We start from the raw sequence: 26,088 nt of genomic DNA on the forward strand, positions 1-26,088 counted from the left end.
CACCCCCGCTGTCACCCTCACTGTCACCCTCGCTGTCACCGTCATTGTCACCCCCGCTGTCACCTTCACTGTCACCGTCATTGTCACCCCCGCTGTCACCGTCACTGTCACCCCCACTGTCACCCTTGCTGTCACCCTCACTGTCACCCCCGCTGTCACCCCCGCTGTCACCGTCACTGTCACCCTCGCTGTCACCCCTGCTGTCACCGTCACCGTCACTGTTTCGTCACCGTCATCGATGCTCTCTGTGGTAAGAACACTTGCAGATCTGCGCTGCAGAAAACTTGAACGGTGCGGCGCAGTAGCAGCAACAGGGGCGGTAGGTCGTCAGAACTCAGTTCTCTGGCGCGACTGAAACTTAGCCCATTTGGGCCCCACCCACCTCCGCTCCGTCGTGGCCATCGCCGTCCTACTCTCTGCTTCTGTGAATTTGGTCATTCTGGATGCCACATGGAACGTATAATCATAACATTGTGTTTCTTTCTGCTTCGGGTTTATTTCACTCAGCATAACGCCCTCCAGGTCCATCTAAACTGTAGAAAATGGCAGGATTTCCTGCTTTTAAGGTCCAGCAATAGTCCATTGTACGTATATGCATCTTCTTTATCTGTTCATCCAATGTTGTGCATTTAGGTAGTTCCAGTATCTAACAGGTGGATACTTATTATAGGAATTGTTGTATACATAGATTTTAAATTAATGCTCAAAGCAAGATTGTGTCATCTTTATGTTTGTATTCCCAGTACCTGCGGGAGAAGATCTGGCCCAAAGTGGAAAGTCAATAAACATTTGATGGGTGTAGTAATGAAGATGAATATTTCTTTAAAAAAAAAAAAAAAAGATTTTATCTATTTATTCGAGAGTGAGAACATGCAAGTGGGGTGGGGAAGGACAGTAGGAGACGGAGAAGCAGAGCCGTGGGGCTCATTCCCAGGACCCTAAGATTGTGACCTGAGCTGAAGGCAGATGCTTAACTGACTGAGCTACCCAGGTGCCCATGGAGAAATTAGAATACTTCTAATCCTTCCCAATCATTTCATTCCACTATTATTTTTATGCTCTTCATTTTTAGTCTGGTTCTCATTAGAATGCATAAACCTCAATAAAGTTTTAAAATCTTATTGTTAGAGTGTTGTATAGAACAGTTTGATCTCTGATCTGTCTATAAAAGCTTTATAAACCTAGCATGTTTTAAGCATTATATTCCTAGAGGAAAAAGATTGTTGTATGTTAAATGAAATGATTGCAGATGCTTGAAATATAATGGAAAAAGAAGTAGGCTAGTTTTTGTACTAGAGAAATCTGAAAATAAGGTGGCTTCTCTGTGGGCACAGTTATAACGTACAGAATGGTAACAACATAAGGTGATGTCGAGTGCTCTCGAAAAGTTGTGGGTTATGATTTATTAGCCCGCCCCACTTTAAGTTCTAGATGGCAGCCAAACAAATGGCTAGCTTTACTTTTTTCTAACACCCTTCCTAGGCTTTGAGTTACCTGTCTCTGTCCTATAGCAAAATCGTAATACAGTGTTCGTTCTAACATTAGTCTTTTGAATTTTAGTGATTCTCACTACTGAACAATGCTTTTAATCATGTGATAGTTAAAATTTCCCCCAGCAACCTCAGGACTGTGCTCATTGATGTGTATTTTGTTTTTGTTTCTCTCAACATTCAGATTATGTGTTTTCTGAGGGCTCAGTTGAAATCATTTGATATTGAACCATTTTTAAACTAATGGTGACATATTGAAAAGAAGATTATGTGGGCAAGACATAATGATTATAATTAAGTGACAGAGAAAATACCAAGTGCATGGAAAGCTGAAAAGTGCAGTGGAGAAGGGTAGACAGATTACGGAGGCAAAAGCACCTGTGGTTGAAAATTATATATTTAATCACAGAATCTGCCCCATCTAAATGCCAAAGTATTTTTGCTGGAGGAGAGAACTAGTAAGGGGTATTGTTATGGAGATTCTATGTATGGGGAACTTCTTGCTAGGTCTGTTTGCTGATCAGCTGTTGACATCATGGAAGTCAGAAATGTCCTATTTAAGTCACCAGCAGGCAAGTCTTTATCACTTCTCCTTTTATTTGGAAGAAGAAGTATCGTTTGTGTGCCTTTAATTGCAGTGAGCAGGCCTCCAGCTGAGACTTTGGGTTTTTGTTTTCCTTGCTGCTGGTTTTGCTCTTTGTGCGGGGACCAGACAAACCAGGCAGAGGGCTGGGGCAGGAGACTCAGAGGGTCAGCAAACCACCAGTTCCTTCTCTGCACTGGCCAGAAGGAAATAAGGAAGATTTGGAATATGCCAAAAACCGCATCTAAGGCCTTTCAGTGAGAGATGTGGGGAGGAGAATGGATAGAACTTGGAGTCCAATGAACCAGTCTGTGGATGCTGCCTCTACCTTCTTAATTTGTGCAGTTTTAGTCATAGTTTCCTTGCCTTAAAGCGGGATATGTCTTGCAGATTGGATTTAGGAAGACACTGGACAACATGTATAAAGTTTCTGGCACTGGGCTAGGTGTATGTGTGTGTGTCACCAATAGCATATGTTTTTTTTCCAGTTTGAGCAAGAGAGGGCAGTGCTGGTCTGGGTTACACCCTGTCCTGACGCTACAAGTCTATCTATGGTGCACATAGCCAAGGTCTGACCTTTGCAAGTCACTTTTCCCCTGAATTTGATTTTCATTATCTCATCAAATTTAGTCATTAACAAAATGATTGCATGTGGAAAATAAAATAATCCATTCCGAATTAGGAAATGTTTTAGAAAACATTTATTAATCAAACCCAGCTTCAGAATGTCAGGAGGCTTTAGTGTGTCTTATTTTGGCAACCGTATTTTTACAGGATGAAACAGATGGAATATGCGGCTTTTTAATGAATTTAGCTCAAGATCTTAGTGCACATTGGAATTTGTCTATTAATCAAGGGCTCTGAGAATTTCTGAAATTAATCTTTGGAGAAAATGAATTCATCAAAATTCCCATTCCTAAATACGCTGTTGAAGGAGCCATTGTAGGTGTATTTCATAGGAATAAGACCGATTATCAAACTTGGAGAGAATCGTGTGCCCTTTTGGTTATGTGCCTTCTCCTTCTCCTATGTCTCACCCTATTTTTGGTACATAACATTATCCTTCCTTCTGTTCATCTTCTCTTAGAAAAGATTGAGTAGCGCTTAAATAACACATCCGGCGTTTGCACTTGTGCCGTTGCTGTGGAAGCAAGCGACCAGTCTGACTGTGGTTGCAAGGAATAAGGGCCGTTGGGGAAGGATCGTGGTTCAGCTCACAGACCAGAAGGGCTGTAGGACCAGCCACGGGAGACTCGGGGAGGCTCGGTGAGCAGGCCCTCCTGCACGTTCTAAGATGCGCCGGTGCCGGCAAGCGTCAGCCTCTGTGTAACTTCAGCGGCATTGTGAGGTCCTGACAGCATCTTTCTGGCCCCCGTTAGTTGGATGCTTTGTGTCCGCGGCTCAGTCCGTTTCATCTAGGGGAGTAGGAGCTGGGAGGCTCGGGGGATTATTTTGAACAGGGCAGCTGCTTGTCCTCCAGGGCAAATAGCTGACTGTACTGACGGGCCTATTCAAGGACGCCGGTGCAGGTGGCCCTCATGTCACGTACAGTACAGCCTTGTATTTTCTTACCCCAGTTGTATTTCCCACTTGAGTTTGAGGCCTTAGTTGAGTATGTATTTTTTTCTTTGTGATTGATGTTATATAAGCATTTCTCAGTAATTGCAGCACCATGTTCCTTGAATTAACTTTAGTAGTGTGATCCCAAGACTCCCTGTTACATGGTGTGAAGGTGGCTTTGGAATCACTCCTAGGAACATTGAGGGCTGACGAGGCCTCCTAATACATGTGAGCCTTCGGGGCAGTCCACATTACTTGTCCGAATCCTCTTTTTTCACTGGTAAAGTGGACTTGGAATCACTTATGTTACAAAGGTATATGGAGAGTTTTGTGATAATATATATGCGAGGCTTGCATTAGGAATGTATTTATCCACAGTCCTTCATATTTTGATTTTAAATGTTACAAATATGATTTTTCTTTTTTTACTTTAGAGTAATGGGGTGAACTTATAAAATGATGGGAAAATAGTTAAATAATTTGAGGAACAGTAGGTGCCAAAGCCCAGGGCTTAGTTCACTTTTTAGTACCTGATACTCCTAAATTTATCTATTAAAAGTAATGATAGTAATGACTATTCACCAAGAATTTAACCTCCCACAAGGCTGCCTGTTATTAAAAATGCTGAGAAAGCAGAGAGCTGGAGAAACACCAGTGACCTCTGTTCTCCATATATATATTTGAATATATATGAGATTGTTGTCCTGGAAATTAACGGGCTTTTAGACAGACTGCTGGAACCTCATTTTCAGGTCTGACTGTCCAGTACAATTTGTTTTTCCCCATCTCTGCCCTCTAAACTGTGGCTAGAGTTGCTTTAAGAGCTAAGTCAGGTCAGTGGCTTAAGAGCACAAGCTTGGAGGAGAAAAGGTCCAAGTTTGTGTCCTGTTTTCTCCATCGGCGGGGCTTGGCCATGAGTAATTAGAAAACAGTTACCAATATATCTGATGACGAGAACAGTGATATTTCTGTAATAGGGTCTTGAAGAGTAAATGGGATGATGCACTTAAAAACTGACACAAAGGGGCGCCTGGGTGGCTCAGTGGGTTAAGCCGCTGCCTTCGGCTCAGGTCATGGTCTCAGGGTCCTGAGATCGAGTCCCGCATCGGGCTCTCTGCTCAGCAGGGAGCCCGCTTCCCTTCCTCTCTCTCTCTGCCTGCCTCTCTGCCTACTTGTGATCTCTGTCTGTCAAATAAATAAATAAAATCTTTAAAAAAAAAAAAAAAAACTGACACAAAGCCTGGCTCGTTAATCCTCAGCATAGTTTAGTTCTTGTGGTCATGATTACTATGTGTAGTGTGACGGTGTTGTTACCATACGCTCCGAGAGACGTTTGTGTCTGTCTGTCGAACAGTGTTTGGATAACGACTGCAGTTTTAGGTTCTTGAGAGGACAGAGCTCTTTCTGAGCTTGCTCGGTTGTAGCTTTCCTAGGACTGGGTGAATAGCAGTTCTATTCGTATTTAAAATGTCTTTGTTGGGGCGCCCGGGTGGCTCAGTGGGTTAAGCCTCTGCCTTCAGCTCAGGTCATGTTCCCAGGGTCCTGGGATCGAGTCCCGCATCGGGCTCTCTGCTTGGCACAGAGGGTTAAATACATCTTTAAAAAATACTTCATGAGGACTAACTTTGTGGCAATGTGTTTACAAAGATGTATTTCCTTATTTTAGGGAGAGAGAGAGCACGCGTGCGGGTGTGGGGGACAGAGAGAGAGAGAGAATCTCTAGCCTAAGTAGGGTCCTCGGCAAGCAGAGAGCCCGATGCGGGGCTCCACCTCTGGACGCTGGGATCATGACCCGAGCAGGAACCGGGTCGACAGCTGACCGACTGAGCCAACCACATGCTCCCTCTTGAGGGACTTTCACTGATGACTGTTTGTAAAATAGTCTCCAGTTATGGAGTAATGATTTTTATTATTAAAAATGATATTAAGTGACAGCCGCACTATCCTGAGCACATTATCTGTATGATTTCATTTTATTACCTCAAAGTAGTTACTAGTCCCCTGATTTTACAGACGGGCAAATGAACTTGAGAAGTAACTTCCCCCAGGTCACATATCTAGGGAGTGGCAGAGATTGACCTTGACTGGCTCCAAAGCCCATTAATGGTGCTTCCAAGAGAAGGCATCTTTGGCAAAGGTGTTGTGATACAGGCTTTACAAAGGCATTTCCATGGTGATACAAGTTCTTTTTAAACAAGACATTAACATTAGGAAATTCATGAACATATCATCAAGATCTGTAAAGCTGGAGGTTTAAGTTAGGAAACAAGTTAATTTTGATTTTCCTCAGTGTATTGTTTTACTGTGCTTTGTTATACATTTAACAGAAATACTTTTGATATTTTAAGGATGTTGTTTGGATATTTTGTAATTTGAAACACATCCTTTGCTTTCCAGACAATAGAGAAAAATGAAGGAGCCAGCCATGTACTCAGTTTGGTGAGATTGCATTTCATTCCAGCAACTTGGACTACATTTTCAGTTAGTTAATTGATAGCATTAGGATTAGGGAGGCCAAGTAAAAATGTGTTCTTCTGAAGAGAGAACCACTCTCTTCCCCTTATCCACTGCTTCCTTTTCCTTTTTTTATTGGCAGAAGAAATTAGAATACTGTCTTATTAACAATAAATTCACATGTATTCAGTTTTAGAAAGAATAATGAACTTGTTGGAATGTTTTTATACCTCTTTCTTTATACCTCCCACATATGTATTTCCAGATTCTACCAGCAGTTTTGTACTGTTATTCAGATATCTTGAATGACATTTTAAAATATAGTGTCATATACTTCCAGGGTCTAACCTGCTGCCCTTTCTGGTTTTTTTCTCCTCCAGTGTCTGCATTTATGCTGAAAGTCCAGGTGAATGACATCATCAGTCGGCAGTACCTGAGTCTAGCTGTTGTAGAAGTGTTTGTAAACTACACGAAAACAAATTCCACAGTCACTAGGAGCAGTGGAGCCGTGCTGATAAAGGTGCCCTACACACTGGGGCTCAGCTTGACCATTGTTGCTTACAAAGATGGCTACGTGTTGACGTCTCTGCCGTGGAAGACTGGGAAAATGCCAAGTAAGCACGTGCAGTGTTGTGCCTTTACTAAATGTAAATGGTTTTTGGTTTGCTTGTTTTTTTTTGTTTTTTTCTTCTTTGGGACTCTTGTTCTGGAAAACTAAAAATGAGAAGAGCCTATGTGAAGTCCATACAGAGAGGTTGGAGTGAGTGCCAGTTTGGAGAAAACTTGCTTTTATTTAGTTTTCCTACAGAGGCTTGAAACAAGAGCTCTGCTCAGGTACAAACCTGATCTGCAGGGGTTGGGGGGGCTTGGCCTGCCCTGGTGGGTGAGCCAGAAGCAGTGTGGACCGGATGAGGAAAGGATGCTCTCAAAAGAGAAGACAGAAAGTCAGATTTATGTGCCGAACAATAAGGCGGTTAGCACAGATTCTCGAGTACCTTAACTGTAAGTGGTTTGGAAACTGAACTTACTTTAACAGCGTATGATGTTACTTAAAGTAAGTATGATTAACTTACTTTAATCAGCGTATGATTTAGCAGGGCTGAAATGCATTCAGGGAGCCTCGCTACCAACCTGTGGCTGTGTTCCTGGTGGTGGTAACAGCAGCCTGTGGCGAGAGAGGGCATGAAAAGAAGGGCAGGACCGGAGGCAGGCGGAGGACAGAGTCGGTCATTACCGCACAATCACTTGACAGTACACACAGACCGAAACATCGCACACCTTAAACTTACACGGTCATGAGAATTACATCCCAATAAATCGGAGGGGAGAAAACAAGAATTGATAGGATTTGGTGTGACTAATCGGATTTGGGGAAGTCCAGGCCGTACCAGGTAGCAGAAGGCAAGTCCCGCTGACTGCGCATGTGACACATTAGGGCGTCGTCTTTCTTTTTTTTTTTTTTAAAGATTTTATTTATTTATCAGGGAGAGAGAGGGAGAGAGAGTGAGCACAGGCAGACAGAGTGGCAGGCAGAGGCAGAGGGAGAAGCAGGCTCCCTGCCAAGCAAGGAGCCTGATGTGGGACTCGATCCCAGGACGCTGGGATCATGACCTGAGCCGAAGGCAGCTGCTTAACCCACTGAGCCACCCAGGCGTCCCGGGCGTCGTCTTTCTTTGAATTGTGACGGTTCTTCTTAGAATCTACACACTTTATTTGCTTTCATGTTGGAAACATTTGAATTCTTGAACCATTGTTGAAGTTTAGAATGAGAAAAACATGAAAAATTAATTAGATAAACCAAGATTCACGTAAATGAAATATAAAAAATCGTGACTCAAATCTGAAGAAGGATAGGTGTGAGGTGACTTCATGGCATTATATGCTTTGGTTTTTTTAAAGACAAATCAAGCACAATTATTCACTAAATGAAAGTTAGAAGAATAATGAAAGAAACCAAAAGTAAGATGAGAAAAAGAAAATAAAGATGAAAGTAGATGAACGTTAATTAAAAAAAAAAAGAGCTAATTGACAAAATGCTGGTTCTTGAAATAAAATTACAAATGCATTGGCCTAACCTAAACAGGCAAGTGAAAGAGGAAAAAATATATAAAATCTTAAAGTTCATAAAAATGTTCTAGATCAAATTTGATGGCCATAATCTTAAAAAGTCTAATAAACAATTTCATGATACTATAAATGACTTTGTTGATTTTAGATGAGGTAGACTAATAGCCATGGATAAAATGTTCCGAGTAAAAATAGCTTAATTGAAAGGCTATTTTAAAAAAGTACTCCAGGGGCACCTGGGTGGCTCAGTGGGTTAAGCCACTGCCTTCAGCTCAGGTCATGATCTCAGGGTCCTGGGATCGAGTCCCGCATCGGGCTCTCTGCTCAGCGGGGAGCTTGCTTTCTCCTCTCTCTCCCTCTGCCTGCCTCTCTGCCTACTTGTGATCTCTCTCTGTCAAATAAATAAATAAAATCTTTAAAAAAAATAAAAATAAAAATAAAAAAATAAAAAAAATAAAAATAAATAAAAAAGTACTCCAAAATTTTGTAAAACCAGTGCAGCCTTAATTCGGAGACCTGACAAAGATAACGCAGACTAAATGCTCTCATATGCGCTTTCTCTCTCTCAAATGCTCCTCTATAGACCCGTCTTACAACTCTAAATAAAAAAAAAAAAATCTTTAACAGAATAGTAAAAAAGAATTTCACCATTATTTAAATACAGCTTTCTGTTAAGACCAAAGAAGACCATTTTTCTTCTTTGCAGGATTGTAAGAATATCAAATGTGTCACTCTATTAATTTTACATATCATAACACATTAGAACTAGCAGATGATAACATCAAAAACTGTCTGAAATGCATTTTATAAGTTCACTATCTGTGCCTAACTAAGAACAAGCTCCATTAAAAACTAGGACCACAAAGATCTCAACATGGTAAATATCTCAAAATCATACTAACTATAAAAAATAAGAGGTGATTCTACTAAAATAAGAAAGTGGGGGCGCCTGGGTGGCTCAGTGGGTTAAAGCCTCTGCCTTCGGCTCAGGTCATGATCTCAGGGTCCTGGGATCGAGGCCCGCATCGGGCTCTCTGCTCCATGGGGAGCCTGCTTCCTCCTCTCTCTGCCTGCCTCTTTGCCTACTTGTGATCTCTTTCTGTCAAATAAGTAAATAAAATCTTTAAAAAAATAGTGAACACCGATGTCCATATTATTTTACATTATAGAAGTTTTTATCAGAACAAAAATATATCAACAGACCAGAGAAGGAGACAAGCTATTAAAAGAAAGAATCAAAACATTTACTATTTCCAGTTATCATCATATCCCTGGAAAAATGACAAAGCATGAATCTTAAAATGCTTAAAATTAATTGAATTAATAGAATTTGACAGAATTACTGAGTGTGGAATAAGCATTGGTACAAATCAGTATATATTCATGTCTACCAGAAGTAGTCCGCGTTTATGGAAAATAATGAAATCCCTCTCAGAACAACAAGGACAAACAATATATGCAGGGAAGCCTAAAAAAAAGGGTTAAATAACCATGTGTTAGAGAAAATAAAACTACCAAATGTTACTGACAGACCTTAAAAAAAAAAAAGCTGAAAACTAAAACCCTGGATAAATGGCAAAACATTATATTTCTTTAGAAGTCTGAATATTGTAAAGATTTCAATTCTTCCTGATTTATATATTTAATACAGTTAAAAAAAAAATGGGGGCGCCTGGGTGGCTCAGTGGGTTAAGCCACTGCCTTCGGCTCAGGTCATGATCTCAGGGTCCTGGGATTGAGTCCCACATCGGGCTCTCTGCTCAGTTGGGAGCCTGCTTCCCTCTCTCTCTCCCTGCCTCTCTGCCCACTTGTGATCTCTGTCTGTCAAACAAATAAATAAAATCTTTTAAAAAATTGGAAGAATAATCCTCAGAGAATAAATGTATAAAAATACCTGGAAATCATTTTAAAAGAATATTTATTGGAGGAAATTTGCCATTTCAAATAACTAAAAGATTATATACCTACACAGTTAAAACTCTCTGATACTGTGGTATGAATCAGACACTAGCATGCATAAGAAAATGTAATCTATGATAAGGTACCATTATAAATCAGTGAGATAGGGCCGAATATTCAGTAAGTAGTGTTAGGACGTTTTGGTTAACTCTCTGGAATAAGTGAATTTGGATTCATATTCCAAATAAATTGCTCATGGAGTTCAAATGTGGAAAATCAAATTATATTAAATAGAAGAAAATTTAAAAATAACTATCTGATTTTCTTTTTAATTAGGATGGTCTGCTTAAAATTAAAAGTAATGAAAGCAGTCATAAAAAGTAGATATCACTATTTTTAAAAAAAGGTACCATATCGCATGGTGACTCTAGTTAATACTGTATTGCATATTTGCAAGTTGCTAAGAGAGCAGATCTTCAAAGTTCTCATCACAGGGAAAGACGTAACTCTGCGTGGCGGTGTGTTAACTCACTGTGGTCATCATTTTTCAATATATACAAATATTGAATCATGTTGTACAACTGAAGCTAATAAATTATATGCCATATATCTCAAGAAATAGAAAAATATGAGACAATAAGAAGTAATATATTTTTTTAAAGATTTGAGAGGGTGAGCGAGAGCGAGAGCACAAGAAGGGGAAGGGGCAGAGGGAGGGGCAGAGACTCTGAAGCAGACTCTGTATTGAGCACAGAGCCCGACGCGGGATTCGATCTCACAACCCTGCGATCGTGACCTGAGCCAAAACCAAGAATCGGACACTTAACCGACGGAGCCACCCAGGTGCCCGTAGGAGGAATATTCTGAATGTGCTAATAATTCATATAAATTAGTTAGAAAACACCAAGGCCCTGGCTAAATAAGTGGATAAAATTATGATCTGGCAATTTTCAAAATGAGAAGAACTAATGATTTGTCACAAAACATGGCAGAATGTTTTATCTTACTCATAGTCTCAGATTTGTACCCCAAAGACACTCGCACTTCTAAGATTCTTCACCCTAAAAAGAGTTGGGAACAGGGCCTTCCCAGGGTCGGCAGAGTGAGGTGGGATGCGCGTTCTCAGACGCGGCTGGGGGCGCGGACGTCCGCAGAGCAGCTGACGTGTGTGTCCGAAGTCGTCCGAACCTTCATAGCCTTTGCCCAGAATGCTTGGAATCTGCCCCGAAAGCAGAGAGACAGGTAACTGAAGCTGACAGGTATTCATACACAGGGGTGCTGATTCAAATATTATTTTTTGCAATAATAGGGAAAATAAAAACAATCTAAGTATATACCAGTCTAGGGATTCAGTAAGCCTTGATACTTCAAGAAGGAAAGTATGTGACCTTGCAAATGTTAGAAAAAGTTTCTCCTGAGGGACAGAAATGCTTGTGATGTTACGTCAGGTGAAAAAGCAGAGTAAAAATATTCGGTATACAATACTGTACTGTTTTTAAGAAAATCACAGGAAAAAATCCAGGAAGATTATAGTGAACTGTTCATAGTCGCTGTCTCTGTGTGGGACTGTGGTGACCGTCACCTGCGTCTTCACTTCTCCACTTTGCCAGAGCGTCTGTTGATCCCTTGTATAAGAGAAGCATTCTGTCAGGGAAAGGAAGTCCACGTGCGAGGGTTACTGACGTCCGGAAGAGTCTCCTCGGGTTTTATAACCTGACGGTGTCAGGGCTGCCCCCGTTTTACGCTTCCTGTGACTGAAAGACTCGTGCCCTAATTGTATCATCTCAAGGTCCGAGCCACTCCCCTAACATTTTCTCCGATTTAATAAAGCCATTAATTAGTCTATTAATGTATTCTGAATTGAAATTACACTTTCATCGGGTAGCCTTTTCCTATTGCAGGAAAAAGGTATATTTCATTTTATATCCATTCATATCTTTTTGTGTTTTATCCTTTTTTTCGATTCCCTTTACAGCTCTTTGAAATATCTTAAAACATGAAAAGTATTCCCGTGCAAATCTGTTTCATCCTAACTGATTTGGGGATATTATGTTATTTCTGTTCATTTCAAATACTGGTCCTGGGTAGGGGAGAGCTATCAAATGAGAACTCAGAGTGGGTCTGTTCTTGCTTATAAAACTGTCTTTTGTTCCTGCTTCTCCGGATCTTGAAATAACGTGGTTACCTTTCAGGTCCTCTGCACGTGTCCCATCAGTTACGGGGGGCGTCTGCGCCCGCGGGCAGCCTGGCCGCTCCTGCATCTCGGCCCGTAGTTGCCTGCGGATCATTTGTTCCATCACGTGGTCAGCCGCTCCTCGGCTCCGCCAGCTCAGAGTCTGGCAAACCGTGCTGTGCGGTGAGGAGCGTCGTGCCCTGATGCAGGGAGTCTGGGAGGCAAACGAGCAGAGGGTGTGGTCTCGCTCAGAGACCCTTGCGTGGTGGAGCCAGGATTTTTTAAATCGTTAGAAAGAAATAACAAGTAACCATTATATAGAGAAAACAGCAGAGGATTTTCAGGGTTATTCAAGCATCGGACCTGACCGTGTCTATCTGGGGTTGGAGAACATCATTGCTCACTTTGGTGTGAACTACTGGAAATGGGATTAGTAAAATAACATAGTGGCACCTGACCTTGCCCTCGCTTTATTGTATCCTCTGTTTTCTCCCTCCGTCATTCTTTACATTCATGTTTCCTTGTTTCTGCAGTTTCCTGAACCCCCACCTCCACTTCAGGGACTGCTGGAACAGACTTATTTACCTAGTTTCCCCCCCACTTAGTAAAATACTGTGATTGTGCTGTATTTCACAGTCTATTCATCAGTCACACTTTCGCTGTTCCCGCAAAGCCAAGCAAATATATGGCTGTTTGAAGACACCGTTTTAATTACTGGAAAATTAGCCGGTAAGTACCACACTTCTCAGCTCATAAGTAAAAATGTCAAGTAATAACAATCCCTTGAATTGGGTAATTGCACTGCACTAGTGAGTCAGTGTGGGTTATCACTTGGAAGAACCCTGCCTTGCCCAGGAATGATTGCTCTAAGTGGGTCGGAACCGATCTTGGGTCGCTGTCTGACAGCAGGACGGGGTGGGTGGGACTCGTCCTTCACCATTTTCACAGCCCCCCCCCACCCCTGCCGCGTAGGAACATCTGACTTCTGGAAATGTTGCAGAGAGAGTCTCAGCCGCTTTCCAAATCGTGTCTCTCTCTGGGCTTTTACACGGGTCAGTGAAACTGGGAAAACTTTAGGATTCTCTGGTTTGTGGCACGCTCATCCCTGCCTCTGGCCTGAAACCTGCTGCCTGAGCAGGGAAGGGCCTGAGACCAGATCCGTTCTTTCCTCGGCAGATGGGATTCACCCCACCTGCACCTCCCACAAGAAGCCTTACTTTAGGTCGGGTTCAGGTTCGCTCTACCAGCCACGGCAAAGACAGAGCCATGTATGAAACGCATTAGCGCAAACGTCCATGTGCTGCTCCTTTGCATTTTACCAAGTGACAGTGAACGCTCATTTGTCTGGAAAATACTGGCTACGTCTTGGTGCATCTCCATGAGAACCCAGAGCTCTCCTGAGGTCTCTGATCATTTCCTTTTAGTGCCTCTTCTCCCTAAAAATTGAGCCGTTGGTAGGGCTACTGAGGAAGGGTGGATGTTTCCGCAGACGATAAATCCTTCCTTGCAGAGTACCCACCCTCACTTCTCAGCGTCCAAAAAATGTATATTTTTTTCTTCCAGGATTTGATCAGAAAGGGTTAGGGTTTGTACAACAAAAATGTGTTAGGTTTGCGGGAGAAATTGGAGACTTCAGGAATGTACAAAACCCTAGAGGAGCTCAGCCAGACATTTTACTTAGTGTACATGTGTTCAACCGTAAGAAATTTGGGGCTTCAACATAATAAAGGCACATATATTTTTTTTAAAGTTTTTAACTTTGTAATTGGAAATAACTTCTAATTCAGAAATAACTTCAAAATATAGAAAAGTTGGAAGAATAAGAACCAAGTAACTGCTGTATACCTTCTACTCAGGTTAATCTACTGATAACACTGTTCCGTTTGCTTTACTGTGTGTAATTGTGCTCTGGGTTTGCCTTTTGTTTTTGTTTGTTTTGTTTTTGCTTTTTTTTTCCTGACCCATTTGAAGGTAAGTTACAAGGATCCTGGCCTTTTACCTCTAAATTCTTAAGCACGCAATGCCTAAGAATAGGGATATTAAATGGCCATAACACAGTTCAGCAAAATTATTTTAATAGGGTAACTTACCTTCCAAATTCCCGTCTCATCCACTGACACATTTTTTTTTCTCACTCCATTTTAGGCTCAGGTATTACATTCAGTTTTCTTGTCTCAATTAGCCTCTGTTACTGTGAAATTCACGACACATATTTTTAAAAAGTAAGGTGTAAATAGTATCTGTTAGGCAATCAGAGTTAATCATTTAAGTGTTGAATTATTAAATTTAATGATTTAACCGAATAAGAATATAATAAATGTGTTGTTTTTATTTTCCATATTTCCAGGTATTATTTTTCTAGCTTCATATGTAAACTATACACTGATTTTGAGAACTGTATTACATTTTATTTATCATGTATTGTCATGGAACTATTTAGAAACTGGTACTTTCAAAATTCTAATAATTTAACTGATTGCTTCTGTCTTTATCAGAGGCCTTAAAGTCAAAGCAATAGTTGATGTTTTTGATAAGTTTTAATGATTTAAGAGTTGATCCTTGGATTGTTAAAAATGCATTAATTACAGAAGTATCAATATTCTGAGTTCTCACTCCCTAAGTTATATTGAAGAATAGTCCGTTCACACTTAGTGACGTGGGGTGACATTTATGAACTGGATGCCTGACATTCTCATCGGCTCCAGCCCACTTTGGATGCGCCGTTACCTCTACTCCTGTTAGAGAAACGAAACCCAGGTGATCTGTATGGACGAAAATGTGGTTCCCTGGAGTGAAGCCAAAGAAAGGGTGAAGAAATTCTGGACAGAAGAATCAAGCAGTTTCTAGGGTACAGGTGCCTCGTGTGATCTAAAGAGATGGAGAGTTCTTGTTTCTTTCAGTTTTGAATTTAAAATAGTAATTATGAGATGTTAAAGTGTCCTGGGGGATGAGGCTCTGCTTAATGTGCATTTCTTTTGTGTGTTTGTTAATGAGGTTTCCCTTTTCCAGATGCCAAATCTCAGCCCAGTGTTCAGTTTTCAAAAGCCTTAATTCAGCTACCCGACGACCATCAGGCTAGCAACGTGACGGGCTATCTTACAGCTCTACAGCAGTTTTTGAAGGCGGACGACTTCCTCTATACGACTGGGATTACTCTCCATAAATCAGGTAGCATCTAATTTTTACATAGTCATATTTTATATAACGTTGCAAGTTAAGAAACATATTTGAAAGCAAAAATTGGATTTAAGCTTACACATATTTTATAATTTGACCTTCTATCCAATCTTATCAAATTAATTATCAGTAATTGTTAGACATAAAGTTTATGGTTTAGAGTAAGCAATTAGTAGTTTTTCTTATCAAATATACTTGGTATTTCCTATGAGTAAAATTATAAATAAATATTTTAAAAATATATTCTGTTGACCTTTGAACAATGCAGGGATTGTCCTCTCCCCCACGTTAAAAGTTGTATAACTTTTGATTCTCCAAAAACTTAAGTATTGGGAGCCTAGTGTTGACCAGAAGCCTTCCCGGTAACACTCCATTAAAACATATTTTGTCTATGTGTTCTATACTGTATTCTCACAATAAGGTAGAGAAAGGAAACTGTTAAGAAAATCAGGAGAGAAAATACGTTTATAGTACTTATTTATCCAGAAGAGTCCACATAAGTGGGCTGCTCTGTTCTCAAGCCCACGTTGCTCACGGGTCAGCCGCATCCCACTCGGCAGCACGTGGGCATGCGTGGCTGTCGTCACCTGAAAGGTAAGAGGATGAGGGAATTTTACATTTAATACAGCCACGAATAACCCCCTTCCTCGGCACCTCCACATGCCGGCCACCAATTCGGCCACTTACTGCGACACACAAGTGACTCACGGCTTTCTAAAAGTCGCGTCTGACAGTCTGTGTTTCTGATGACTTCAGTCGTGTCCGACTCTGGTCCGCTTCATTGGGGGGAACAGCCAGACATTAGAGAAATAGGGGATTTTCTGCTCTTTGTTTTGTCTTGCCCGCTGTGGCCCTACTCCAGCAAGACGACCCTCGCTGTTCTCTTGCGGGCCCGGGTTTCCTCCGTGCACACCTGTGGCTCGGCCGGAGGGCGTCCCCTGGTCCAGCAAGCTGGGCGGCCCGCGTGAGGGCAAGCTCTCGGCCGAGAGACAAGCGCACAGAGAGAGCACATATCTGTTCCTCGGTGTCCCCCCTTTTGGCTCCCTTCCTTCTTCTCCGTACTGCTCTGTCTCCTCAGTGATGGGGACTTCCTTCCAAACTGTTACCTTGGTGTCAGCTTCCCGAAGAAGCCAGTCTAAGACACCTGCCGAAGTTGTTCGGATGCAAGTTAGAGGCTGCTCAAAATAAAAGCATTTGCAGGAGTGGTAGCAGTCTGCCATTTCGCAGACGAAGCTCGCGTTGCACGGAGCGTTTGTGGCTGGGACTCACGAGGTTCAGTGAGAAGGAGACACGGTACATGCTCCAGCCTTCCGCTACCACCTGCTTTTGCGATGATGCACTTAATGTTCCCGTTACCCTGAGAATGCTGCTCACACGTTAGTTCTAGAGCAGGGCTGTCGAATGGGAAGGTTCTGCTCCCTCCGGCATGGTAGCTTCTAGCTGCAGGTGCCTGCTATGCTCCTGACGTATGACTAGTGCCCCGGAGAACGACACTGATTTCCTTTAAATTTGAGTTGCCCCGTGTTGCTGGTGGCTACTTTATTGGGTTGCTTAGTTCTAGAGTTCTAGGAGTAAGGAAGTGATTCTTAAAGTTGCCTCCTTCTCGTTGTCTTTTAGTCCTTGCCCCTGTACGATTTTCTTTTCCTTCTCTGAATCGGCCTTATCCCAAGTGCTGGTGCTGGGGCTGATCTCATCAGCTTCACCCGCTTTAGTATGCGAAGCCACTGACTGCATGGAACTGGGGGCCGGGGACGGAGTTAAAAGCAGTCACCTCGGAAAGCCAGTGGGTTTTATCAAATAGTTTGATAAAAGATTATAATTACTAACAGATTACGTGGTAATTTCTTTGGGCTTACATTGGATTTTGACGTGTGTAACTAGTCTAACTAGTTTATAAAATATGCATGGCATTGTTTTAGAAGTTTACAAGGGCGAACTCTCTTAAATCTAATGGAAGTTTTTCATGAAGCCAAGAGTTGCTCTGTCTGATGACTGAAGGTGCACGCGGTGCAGTGGACGGGATCATGGGAATTCCTCTCCACGGACTCGGGCTGCTGCTTCTGCCTCTCTGCTGCCTTCTTCCTTTCTTGCACAAACCAAGATCGCTTCTGGTTTGGGGGCTTTCACCTTCTGGTCTTTGCATGGATGGCCCCTTCCATTTGGCCACGGCTCACACATCCCCTCCTCAGAGAGGCAGCTTTTATGACCTTGCACTTACCTTGTCTTTCCAGATTTTCTTCAAAGACCTGGTAAGGTATCTTCTACACTTACATTCCAGTGGGGGGGCAGGAATGACAATGGGCAAAGAAATGCAAAAAAGCCTTTTTGATAGTAATGAGGATGGTGAAAAAAATATAGCAGGCCAGTGGAAGAGCTCATGCACCCACTGCATTTCTGGAACAAGACGAGCATGTGGTGTTTCTGCGGTCCTGTTATAAATATTTGCTAAATGAATGAACAAAACTCTAGCTTTTAAGCTGAAGGTTCAAGTTTATCCATGAAGAGCAAATAATATGTATTGAATATACTTTAGTCAACTCTTCCTAATGTATTAGTAAATGTACTTGGGAAATCTAAAATTATCTAATTCTTTATAGAAAATTTACATTATATTATAACAGCATTAACCATATTACTTTATTCATTATACCTATTCTGGTATCTATTATTACTTTAACATTGCTGATATTTAAAAAAGAAAACAAATGCATTTTCTACTCTTCCCCTCAGTGATAGAGAAATGTGGGTAGCTCCTGATATTTAAGGCATGTTATAAATTATATGTATAATCATACTTTAAAACCTTAGGCAAAACACTGTAACCAATTCTGTTCATCTCCTTTTCCCTACTTTTCAAGCTTTGAAATCTAGTCATATTTTAATACTAATATTTAGTCTAAGTTTATATTCTTTCAATTATGTTATTAGTCAAATGTATATTAAAGCTTATTACCTTTATCAGCTAACAGTATTGCTGGTTTTCTTTCATGTTTGTCAAACCTATCAAAATTTGCATTTTGAGGGGTGCCTGGGGCACTCAGTGGGTTAAGCCTCTGCCTTCAGCTCAGGTCGTGATCTCAGGGTCCTGGGATCGAGTCCCGTGTCGGGCTCTCTGCTCAGCAGGGAGCCTGCTTCCCTCTCTCTCTGCCTGCCTCTCTGCCTGCTTGTGATCTCTGTCAAATAAATAAATAAAATGTTAAAAAAAATTTACATTTGAGTCAGGATGTTTTTTACACAAGGTGATTTTAAGGAGTATAACCAGCTCTGTTGTCCGTACTTGAAACAGATGGTTTTGGGAGGAGGAGGGTCGAAGGTTTAGACCATTGATGCTGTGGTATGATAGAACCTTTATTTGGGTAGGACACTAGTGAGATGTATTTTTGTTGTTGTTTCATAGATTTTTAAAACGCTGAATTAGATTCCGTGACCTTAAAATCACAAGACTCTGGAAGAATTAGGTCTCTAGGCTCATAATGATTTGTCAAGTTATATAAGTATAATCTGTGTTTATATTTTAAATTCTCTAATAACGGTCCAGTATCTATTGGTATTAAAATGGATAACTGTAGGTGAATAAAGGAATTAAATATTTTAGTCCCCTATTTTATTAATTTGTAACTACAACCCGTATTTTACATATGATTTTAATAAACTGTCTTTTTTAGGTTTTGAAAGTGTTGAATTGACTCCTCTTGCTGCAATATGTGTGAAAATATATTCTGGAGGGAAAGAATTAAAAGTGGATGGTTCTATTCAAGTTTCCCTCCCCCTTCTACATACAAATGATCTAAGTGCAGGGGATCACATACCTGCCTGGACATTCGATATGCGCACAGGTATGTGAGCGGCGTGAAAACGTTTGAATATGTTCTTTTTGAATGTTTGAATGTTTGATCTTAGAAAAAATGTTTCTATATTACAATTAATTGTTTTAGCTTTACTGAGGTATAATTGGCAAATTTTTATGTTTACTACAGAATAATTAAGTTGTCTTGTTTAAAACATTGAAATACACCATTTATATTTGAATGTTTTATCTTTAGTGGAGCACATATGTTACTGTTCTAAGCACTTTAAAATTGGCCCCACTGCGATTAGTATAATACAAATGTGGGGTAAATGATGCAAATATATTACATTTAAAAAATAGCATTATTTATTCGCATTCCCTTGCCCTTTTTTTTTTTTTTTAAACTCTCTACCCAACATGGGGCTTAAACTCACAAGCCCAAGATCAAGAGTCATGACCTTCAGGGCCTGGTGGCTCGGTGGGCTCAGCATCGAGTCCCACGCGGGATTCCCAGCTTGGCACAGAGTCTGCCTCTCCCTCCCCCACCTCACGGTCTCTCTCTCTCAATAAAAAGGGGGAAAAAAGGATCCTGTGCTCTACTGACTAAGCCAGCAAGGTGCCCCTCCAATGCCTCTTTTATATCCCCCAAGATCTTGAATAGAAAAGTAGAAATACATTTTTAAAAAATTATTTCTACTCTTGTAGACTTTTGTTTTGATAGGCAATATGAACTTGTATTTAAAAGGTTGGTTAAGGCAATTTAGAAATGTATGTTTACTTCAGAAAATAAATAACATTGTGTTATTAAGATATAGAGTGATTATTTTCAAAAAAAATCCCAAAACAGAAAACTCAGATACCAATTTTGGTCCCTGAGTTTAGCCTCCAAAATAGATGCATGTTTTCCTCCTCTGCTTCCCTTGGTTTTGTTCTTGTGTTTCTATATAAATAAGATGGGAGTCTTTTAAGTTGCAAAACAAACAAAAGAAAAGAAGGGTTATGATGCGCAATTGTTTTGTGTGAGTCGGGTACAGAGCCTGGACAGTCTCACAGGATTTCTCTTGTCTGTTTCTCCTGCGTTAACACCGTTGTGTGGTAAGATTTGCCTTGAGTGGCAAGAAGGGTGTAGGAGCTCGGACCTTATGCCTAGAGTCTAATGAAAGGAAAGATATATATTTTTTTAACCCTAGTACCAGTCGCACAAACTCTTGGACTCACTGCGATGGTAGAATGGAGTTTTCGTGCCCGTTGCAGAACCAGCATTTGGGGTCTGCACATACAATGTACAGATTTATTTAAAAAAAAAAAAGTGCCGATTATTTTAGGCTTAAGGTTCTGTGTTTGAGCCGCAGACTAATCATGTGGATTGAAAATAGGGAGCCATCAACCTTCAAAGGAGACTTAAAATAAGATTTCGCTGCAATTAGAAGGGTAGTTGGCAAAACAACAAAATAAATGTCACCGTAAAAAATAGACAATAATAGTTTCATGTTTTTAAGAAAAAGTGGAAACGAGTGAGTGCACACGACAGTTGTAAGGGAGCGAAGTCTGGTGTCAGTGTGATTCTACTCACTGCTTCACTTCTGGTCTCCAAGTGTGGGGTGCGGGCGGGGAGAGGGTTGTTCTACACGAAGCCGTTCTCTGCCAGCTGGATGTCCTGAAATTCTATTCCATTTAGACACTATCTACCTGCATGAGATCAGCTCCCACGGGTTAGGACTCCGTCCCATAAGACTGTCCCCTGGCCCCCACCTCAGAGGCCAAGTGCAGGTCCCGTGTGTCCCCCGTGCTTCCGACCAGCCCGCGGTGAGCGGGAGACCCCCGTGGCCATCTCCCCACCTGCAGAGCTGCCCACAGAACTCCGTTAACCCAGGAGCTCCTGCAGCTGCTACTCGGGAAAAATCTCTCTTTGCAGTAGACTTTAACCGGGGGGGCTCGCGGGAACGTTCACATCCTGGATTACCGGTTTATGGTAGACGGTGTTCTCTGCTCTGCGTGCAGCCGCTGCCACCACCTCGATGTGTTTGCGACGTCCCTTCGGAACCTGCAGTTCAGGGACGTCTCGTGGGGTGGGCGAGCTGCGTGGTCACTGACCCGCGGTGGCAGAGCTTCCTCTCGGCCCGTCCCCCGCTCCGAAGGTGCAGCTGCAGGGGTGGAGCCCCTCTGACCCCAGCGTGGGTTTCCCTGGCAGCCAGCCCTGCACGGGCCTGTCCAGAAGATCACCTCATTGACATAGAGTCCGGGGTGGTCAGGAACAGAAGAAGCACTGTTTCCGCCTCTATCACGTCGGAAACTGTGCCAGGACGGGGACGGAGACCAGATCAAGTCTGCTGTCATCGTTGGCTTGAAGGCGCTAAGCCCTGGAGTCTAGTCCGTTGAGAAGCTGTGGAATTTGAACACATCACTTATTTGGGCCTGGATTTCCTGCTTTGTTGAAAAAAGCGCTGTTTTAAAACATTTCAAAGGGTATCTGTGTTGAGTTCTGATTTCTGATTGTTCATCCCCATAAAGGCCTTTGTCTCTAATGTGCCTTCTAGTCACAAAACTTTTGAATTCATATATCAGATAAGTAATGCCTAATTTTAATGTGACTATTTAAAACAGTAATTTGGTCCATTTCCATCAAGTTGGTCTACCTTATTAAAAACACTGTTTTAGGGGCACCTGGGTGGCTTGGTTCATTACACGGCTGCCTCTAGCTCAGGTCTGATCCCAGGGTCCTGGGATCAAACCCCACATGGGGCTCCCTGCTCAGTGAAGGGCCTGCTTCTCCCTCTCCCTCTGCCTGCTACTCTGCCTACTTGTACACACACGGTCTCTCTCTCTGTCAAAAAATAAATAAAATCTAAAAAAAACAAAACAAAACTTTTACATGTTGTAGGTCTATCATTACAGTGGATTAACAAACCAAGTACAAATATACACTGAATTTATAAAAAGTTCTGTTATACTCAACTTTATAAAAGGTCTTCATAAAAAGAGCTTTACTGAATTATTTGTCTTACGGATGGCATTTTATAGATCTGATAGCATTTTATTTATTTATTTATTTTTCCTTTTTTAAGTAGGCTCCACACTGGCCCAGTACAGGGCTTGAACTCACAACCCTGAGATCAAGACCTGAGCTGAGACCAAGAGTCGGAAGCTTATCTGACCCGGTCACCCAGGTGCCCCAGATCAGATGCATTTTAAAAAATATTCTTAAAGATCGGGTTCTAAAAGAGTCGTGCCAACAGTACTAGACCAAAACAGTATTTAATAAAAAAAAATAATAAGGCCAAAAACCATACATAAGTATTTAATCAGAACCCCAGAACAGGTGGCAAATAACCGCCTACTGACAAATTTGGATTTCACTATTCACATCCTTCCCGTACCTCAGTACGCACAATTTAAACATTATTTGGACTTGTGATTTCTCTAAATACGTGTGCTTTCTACTGCATATATCACTGTAATATGCACTATAAATATATTTTTAAGATTTTACTTCTTTATTTAGTAAGAGAGAGGACACATGCGAACGGGGGGGAGAGAAGAGGAGGAAGAGATAGAATCCCCCGTAGACGCCACATTGAGTGCAGAGCCCGGCATGGGGCTTGATCTCATGAACCTGAGATCATATCCTGAGCCGAAACCAAGAGTCGGACGCTCGACTGACTGAGCTTCCCAGGCACCCCACTCTGAACTGGATTATGATATAATATACATTATCCATGATAATATATTGCCAGAGTTTTCATAATCTTTGAAAGAGTCCTGCAAAGTGTTCTGTGCATGACTATCAGCAAATTCCCATCAGCATTAAAGACATAAACTAACTGGTATTTTTTACTTGCCTTTTTAGGTGCTTGGATAAATCATGGCCGGGGGACAGTCAAGGCATATAATAATCACTTAATCTGGACATATGACGCACCACATTTGGGCTACTGGATAGCAGCGCCACTTCCAGGAACTAGAGGTATTATAAAAATAAAAGCAATTTGAAAAAAATCAGATAGGGAAACTGGAATTGGTATTGCTAGGTCTTGACTTTATTCTGAACATTGCCACTTACCGACTGTATAATGCTGGAAAAAGCTTCTAGTCTCTTGATCTCAACTTTAATATTTTTCATGTGTTGTAAGAAAAGATGAAGCTCAATGAACTATAAGGTCCTTTATGGCTCTGATGTCTGATGAATCTGTGAGGTATAAAGTTTGTTCAAATCAAATGCTTACTTTTCAAGAATAAATTCCACCACATCAGTTAGAGCCTTGGGTGGTGAGCAACAGGGTCAGATCTGGGATTGTCCGTAGAGTGTATCAGGATATAGGGTCCCAGGAAAGGCTCAAGAACTAGCTTCTAAAAGGCAGAAATCCTAGGGAAGCCCATCAGCAGGCCTGTTTGATGGTCTTGGCATGGCTGCTGCTGCATATGTCACTGACCCTGGTCCTTTGCAGTCCTTTCCTCACACCGTTCCTTCTTTCTAAGGATGAAGAATTTGCTCGGCCCAGACTTGGGTCGAGAGCACACTCCTGGGGCAAGGGCTGTTGAAAAATCGTGTCCCCATACTATGTCAAAGATAATACACGTGATATCCCAGATGAAGGTTGGCCTGAGAGAGGAACTGAAGGTGGACAAAAGCTCGGACTTGTCCCCTAGCAATGGTGTGTTCATGTTCTAGGACAAATGGGCATTTTATTTTTCCTAGATTTAACATGCTATCAGACTATCTGTGATTTGTAGTAAGGAAATCACACAGGCATCTTGGGTTGTATAAATCTCAAAATACTGAAACATCGCATGTTTGATCCATGAAGTCTTACCGAAGTCTTCTAGCCTGTGGTCACGTAGACCAGTGGTACCGCGGGCCAGCTCCCACTTCGTGGGCCGCGGCGCTGCTTCTGGGCTGTCCCGGTGGCCAGCTTTGCTAAGTCAACTTCCCAGCCCTCCGCATCTGCTTGCTCTTTTTTCTTGTTCTGCTTTTCTCCTTTAACCTGTGGGCTGGTTGATTTATAAAAACAAACAAGGCAAAATTTCAGCGCCATTTTCGTGAGGTTTTGGGCGGAGTGCAAAGGTTGAATGCATATGTCATTTCTATATCTTTCGTCCTGTGTCCGAGAATTCTTCTGGTTCGTTGAAGGTCTTGGCTCCCAGCGGAGAGGCAGCGGGCTCATCGCTAGTCGGGAACAGACCCACCGCAGACCCGATGCAGGGTGTGGCTGACATTTTACATACATTTCTCCACAGCATTCGACACCTAACTTTGCTAGGGCTGTCTAGTAATAATTGGAAGGCTCTGTTCTTTCTGCAAGTGTCTTTTTTAATAGTTTAATTTTTTTTTCATTTTATATTGACAACCTTTGACTTCTAAGCCACACAAAGGTGACAAGCCTTTTTTTTCCCCATCCAACCAAAATGTAGTGTTCCAGTAGAAGAAATATGCGCCAGTAACCATTATGGTCACGGGGGATGTTCTCTCTATTTTTATTTGAACTTTAGTGCTTACGAGATTATTCAAAACCCAGAGGGAGGTTACTTTTGTTCTTCATGATGCAAAATATCCTGCTGTCTGACCTGAGTTCATTCTAGATCTGCGACTATAATGAAATCTTGATGAAAAAGAACAATTAATATTTAATACTTCAACTCGACTAAATCCAAGCTATTTAATTTCTAATAAAAATAATCTAAGGAATACTTGAGTTTTATAGAGACATGTGCTTTACAGGGAAAAGATACCTGAAAACAATTTATATAATTATGAATGACAAAAGTCAAGTAATTTTCTAGAGTAGGTGGAAGTTTTGTTTTAGCTTATATGTTGGAAAAGATTTTGTGTGAATCAGAGTACTAACACAGAAGTGTGGGGTTCCCGTTTAGCTTGAATTAATAGCTTCTAGTGAGAGCTCTGAAAGTCCACCAGCAAGCATCGCAGTCAGAGGAGCACTGTGCTAGAAATACAGATAGCTTGACTGTAGCTCTGGCTTTGCCAGTAAAGATCTGGCTGAGCCTGAAATAGGTACTTACCATCTTAATATTAGTTTTCTTATTTCTAAATCGCAGGAGTTGGATATGATGATCCCTTCATCCCCCTCAAATTTGAGATTATGAGTAAAATCACATTTTTTTAAAATCAAAGTTGGTCCTCTGATGGACCAGTGTCTGGTGTGCTGGAGCTACTTTACTTAAAATTTGGTTAATAACAAACTAAATATCTTTTTTAAAAAAAATCAAAATAGAACTCTGGGATTTCTTGGAAAATAAGTGCAAGAAATTAAAATCAAGTTATTTTTCATAGATTGCTATAGTCGAGTTTAATAAACAAGTACTTAGGACTGTTTTTAAATATGCATCTTCAAATGTATTTAAGTGAAAATATGATTCTCTGGCTTTCTCTTTTTAGGTGGGTGCGCACACACACACACACACACACACACAGATGCATACTTTTTGCTGTTGTTGTACATATAAAATCTGGGGGAAATGCAACAGTATCCACCTCCTATTTCCAGAGTTAGGAACCCTGTGCAGTGGAAGTGTTAGCATTGTTCTGTGGTGGAAACGTATGTTCGTACACGCTTTGAAGCTGAACTTCACTCAGACTTGACTCTGCTGCAGCTCTGGATCCTGGATAAGAATGTGCAGACGGAACGGTTACTCTTATTTCTTTTCTGGTTGAGGAATCTTCGCATTGTGCAGTGCTAGACTCGATCGTCTGTCAGACATGATAAGCACTTTACTATCACTTAGCATTAATACAGGAAGTGGCGGCCAGTACTGCGGTGCCTGTTCTTGTATAACCTGGAAGTTTCTTTCGACAGCAGGTGTCATAGAGAAAGCACTTTCTGATGGCTTCTCATGTGCTCGCACTAAGGGCTTTAAGAAGTGTTTGTTTTTAATCCTCGTA

General features: G+C 41.5%; 1 protein-coding gene across 1 annotated transcript in view; it reads left to right on the forward strand.

Moving 5' to 3' along the window:
- Window positions 1-26,088, forward strand: part of FAM171B (family with sequence similarity 171 member B) — a 64,355-nt gene that overhangs the window by 30,631 nt on the left and 7,636 nt on the right. Inside the window, exons 2-6 of the mRNA XM_044241117.1 lie at window positions 6,468-6,701; window positions 12,863-12,955; window positions 15,236-15,394; window positions 19,069-19,239; window positions 23,041-23,157. Of these exons, the coding sequence (XP_044097052.1) occupies window positions 6,468-6,701; window positions 12,863-12,955; window positions 15,236-15,394; window positions 19,069-19,239; window positions 23,041-23,157 (774 nt within the window). The remainder of the gene's footprint in view (window positions 1-6,467; window positions 6,702-12,862; window positions 12,956-15,235; window positions 15,395-19,068; window positions 19,240-23,040; window positions 23,158-26,088) is intronic.

Source organism: Neovison vison, chromosome 3, assembly GCF_020171115.1.
Source record: "Neovison vison isolate M4711 chromosome 3, ASM_NN_V1, whole genome shotgun sequence".
Taxonomy (NCBI): domain Eukaryota; kingdom Metazoa; phylum Chordata; class Mammalia; order Carnivora; family Mustelidae; genus Neogale; species Neogale vison.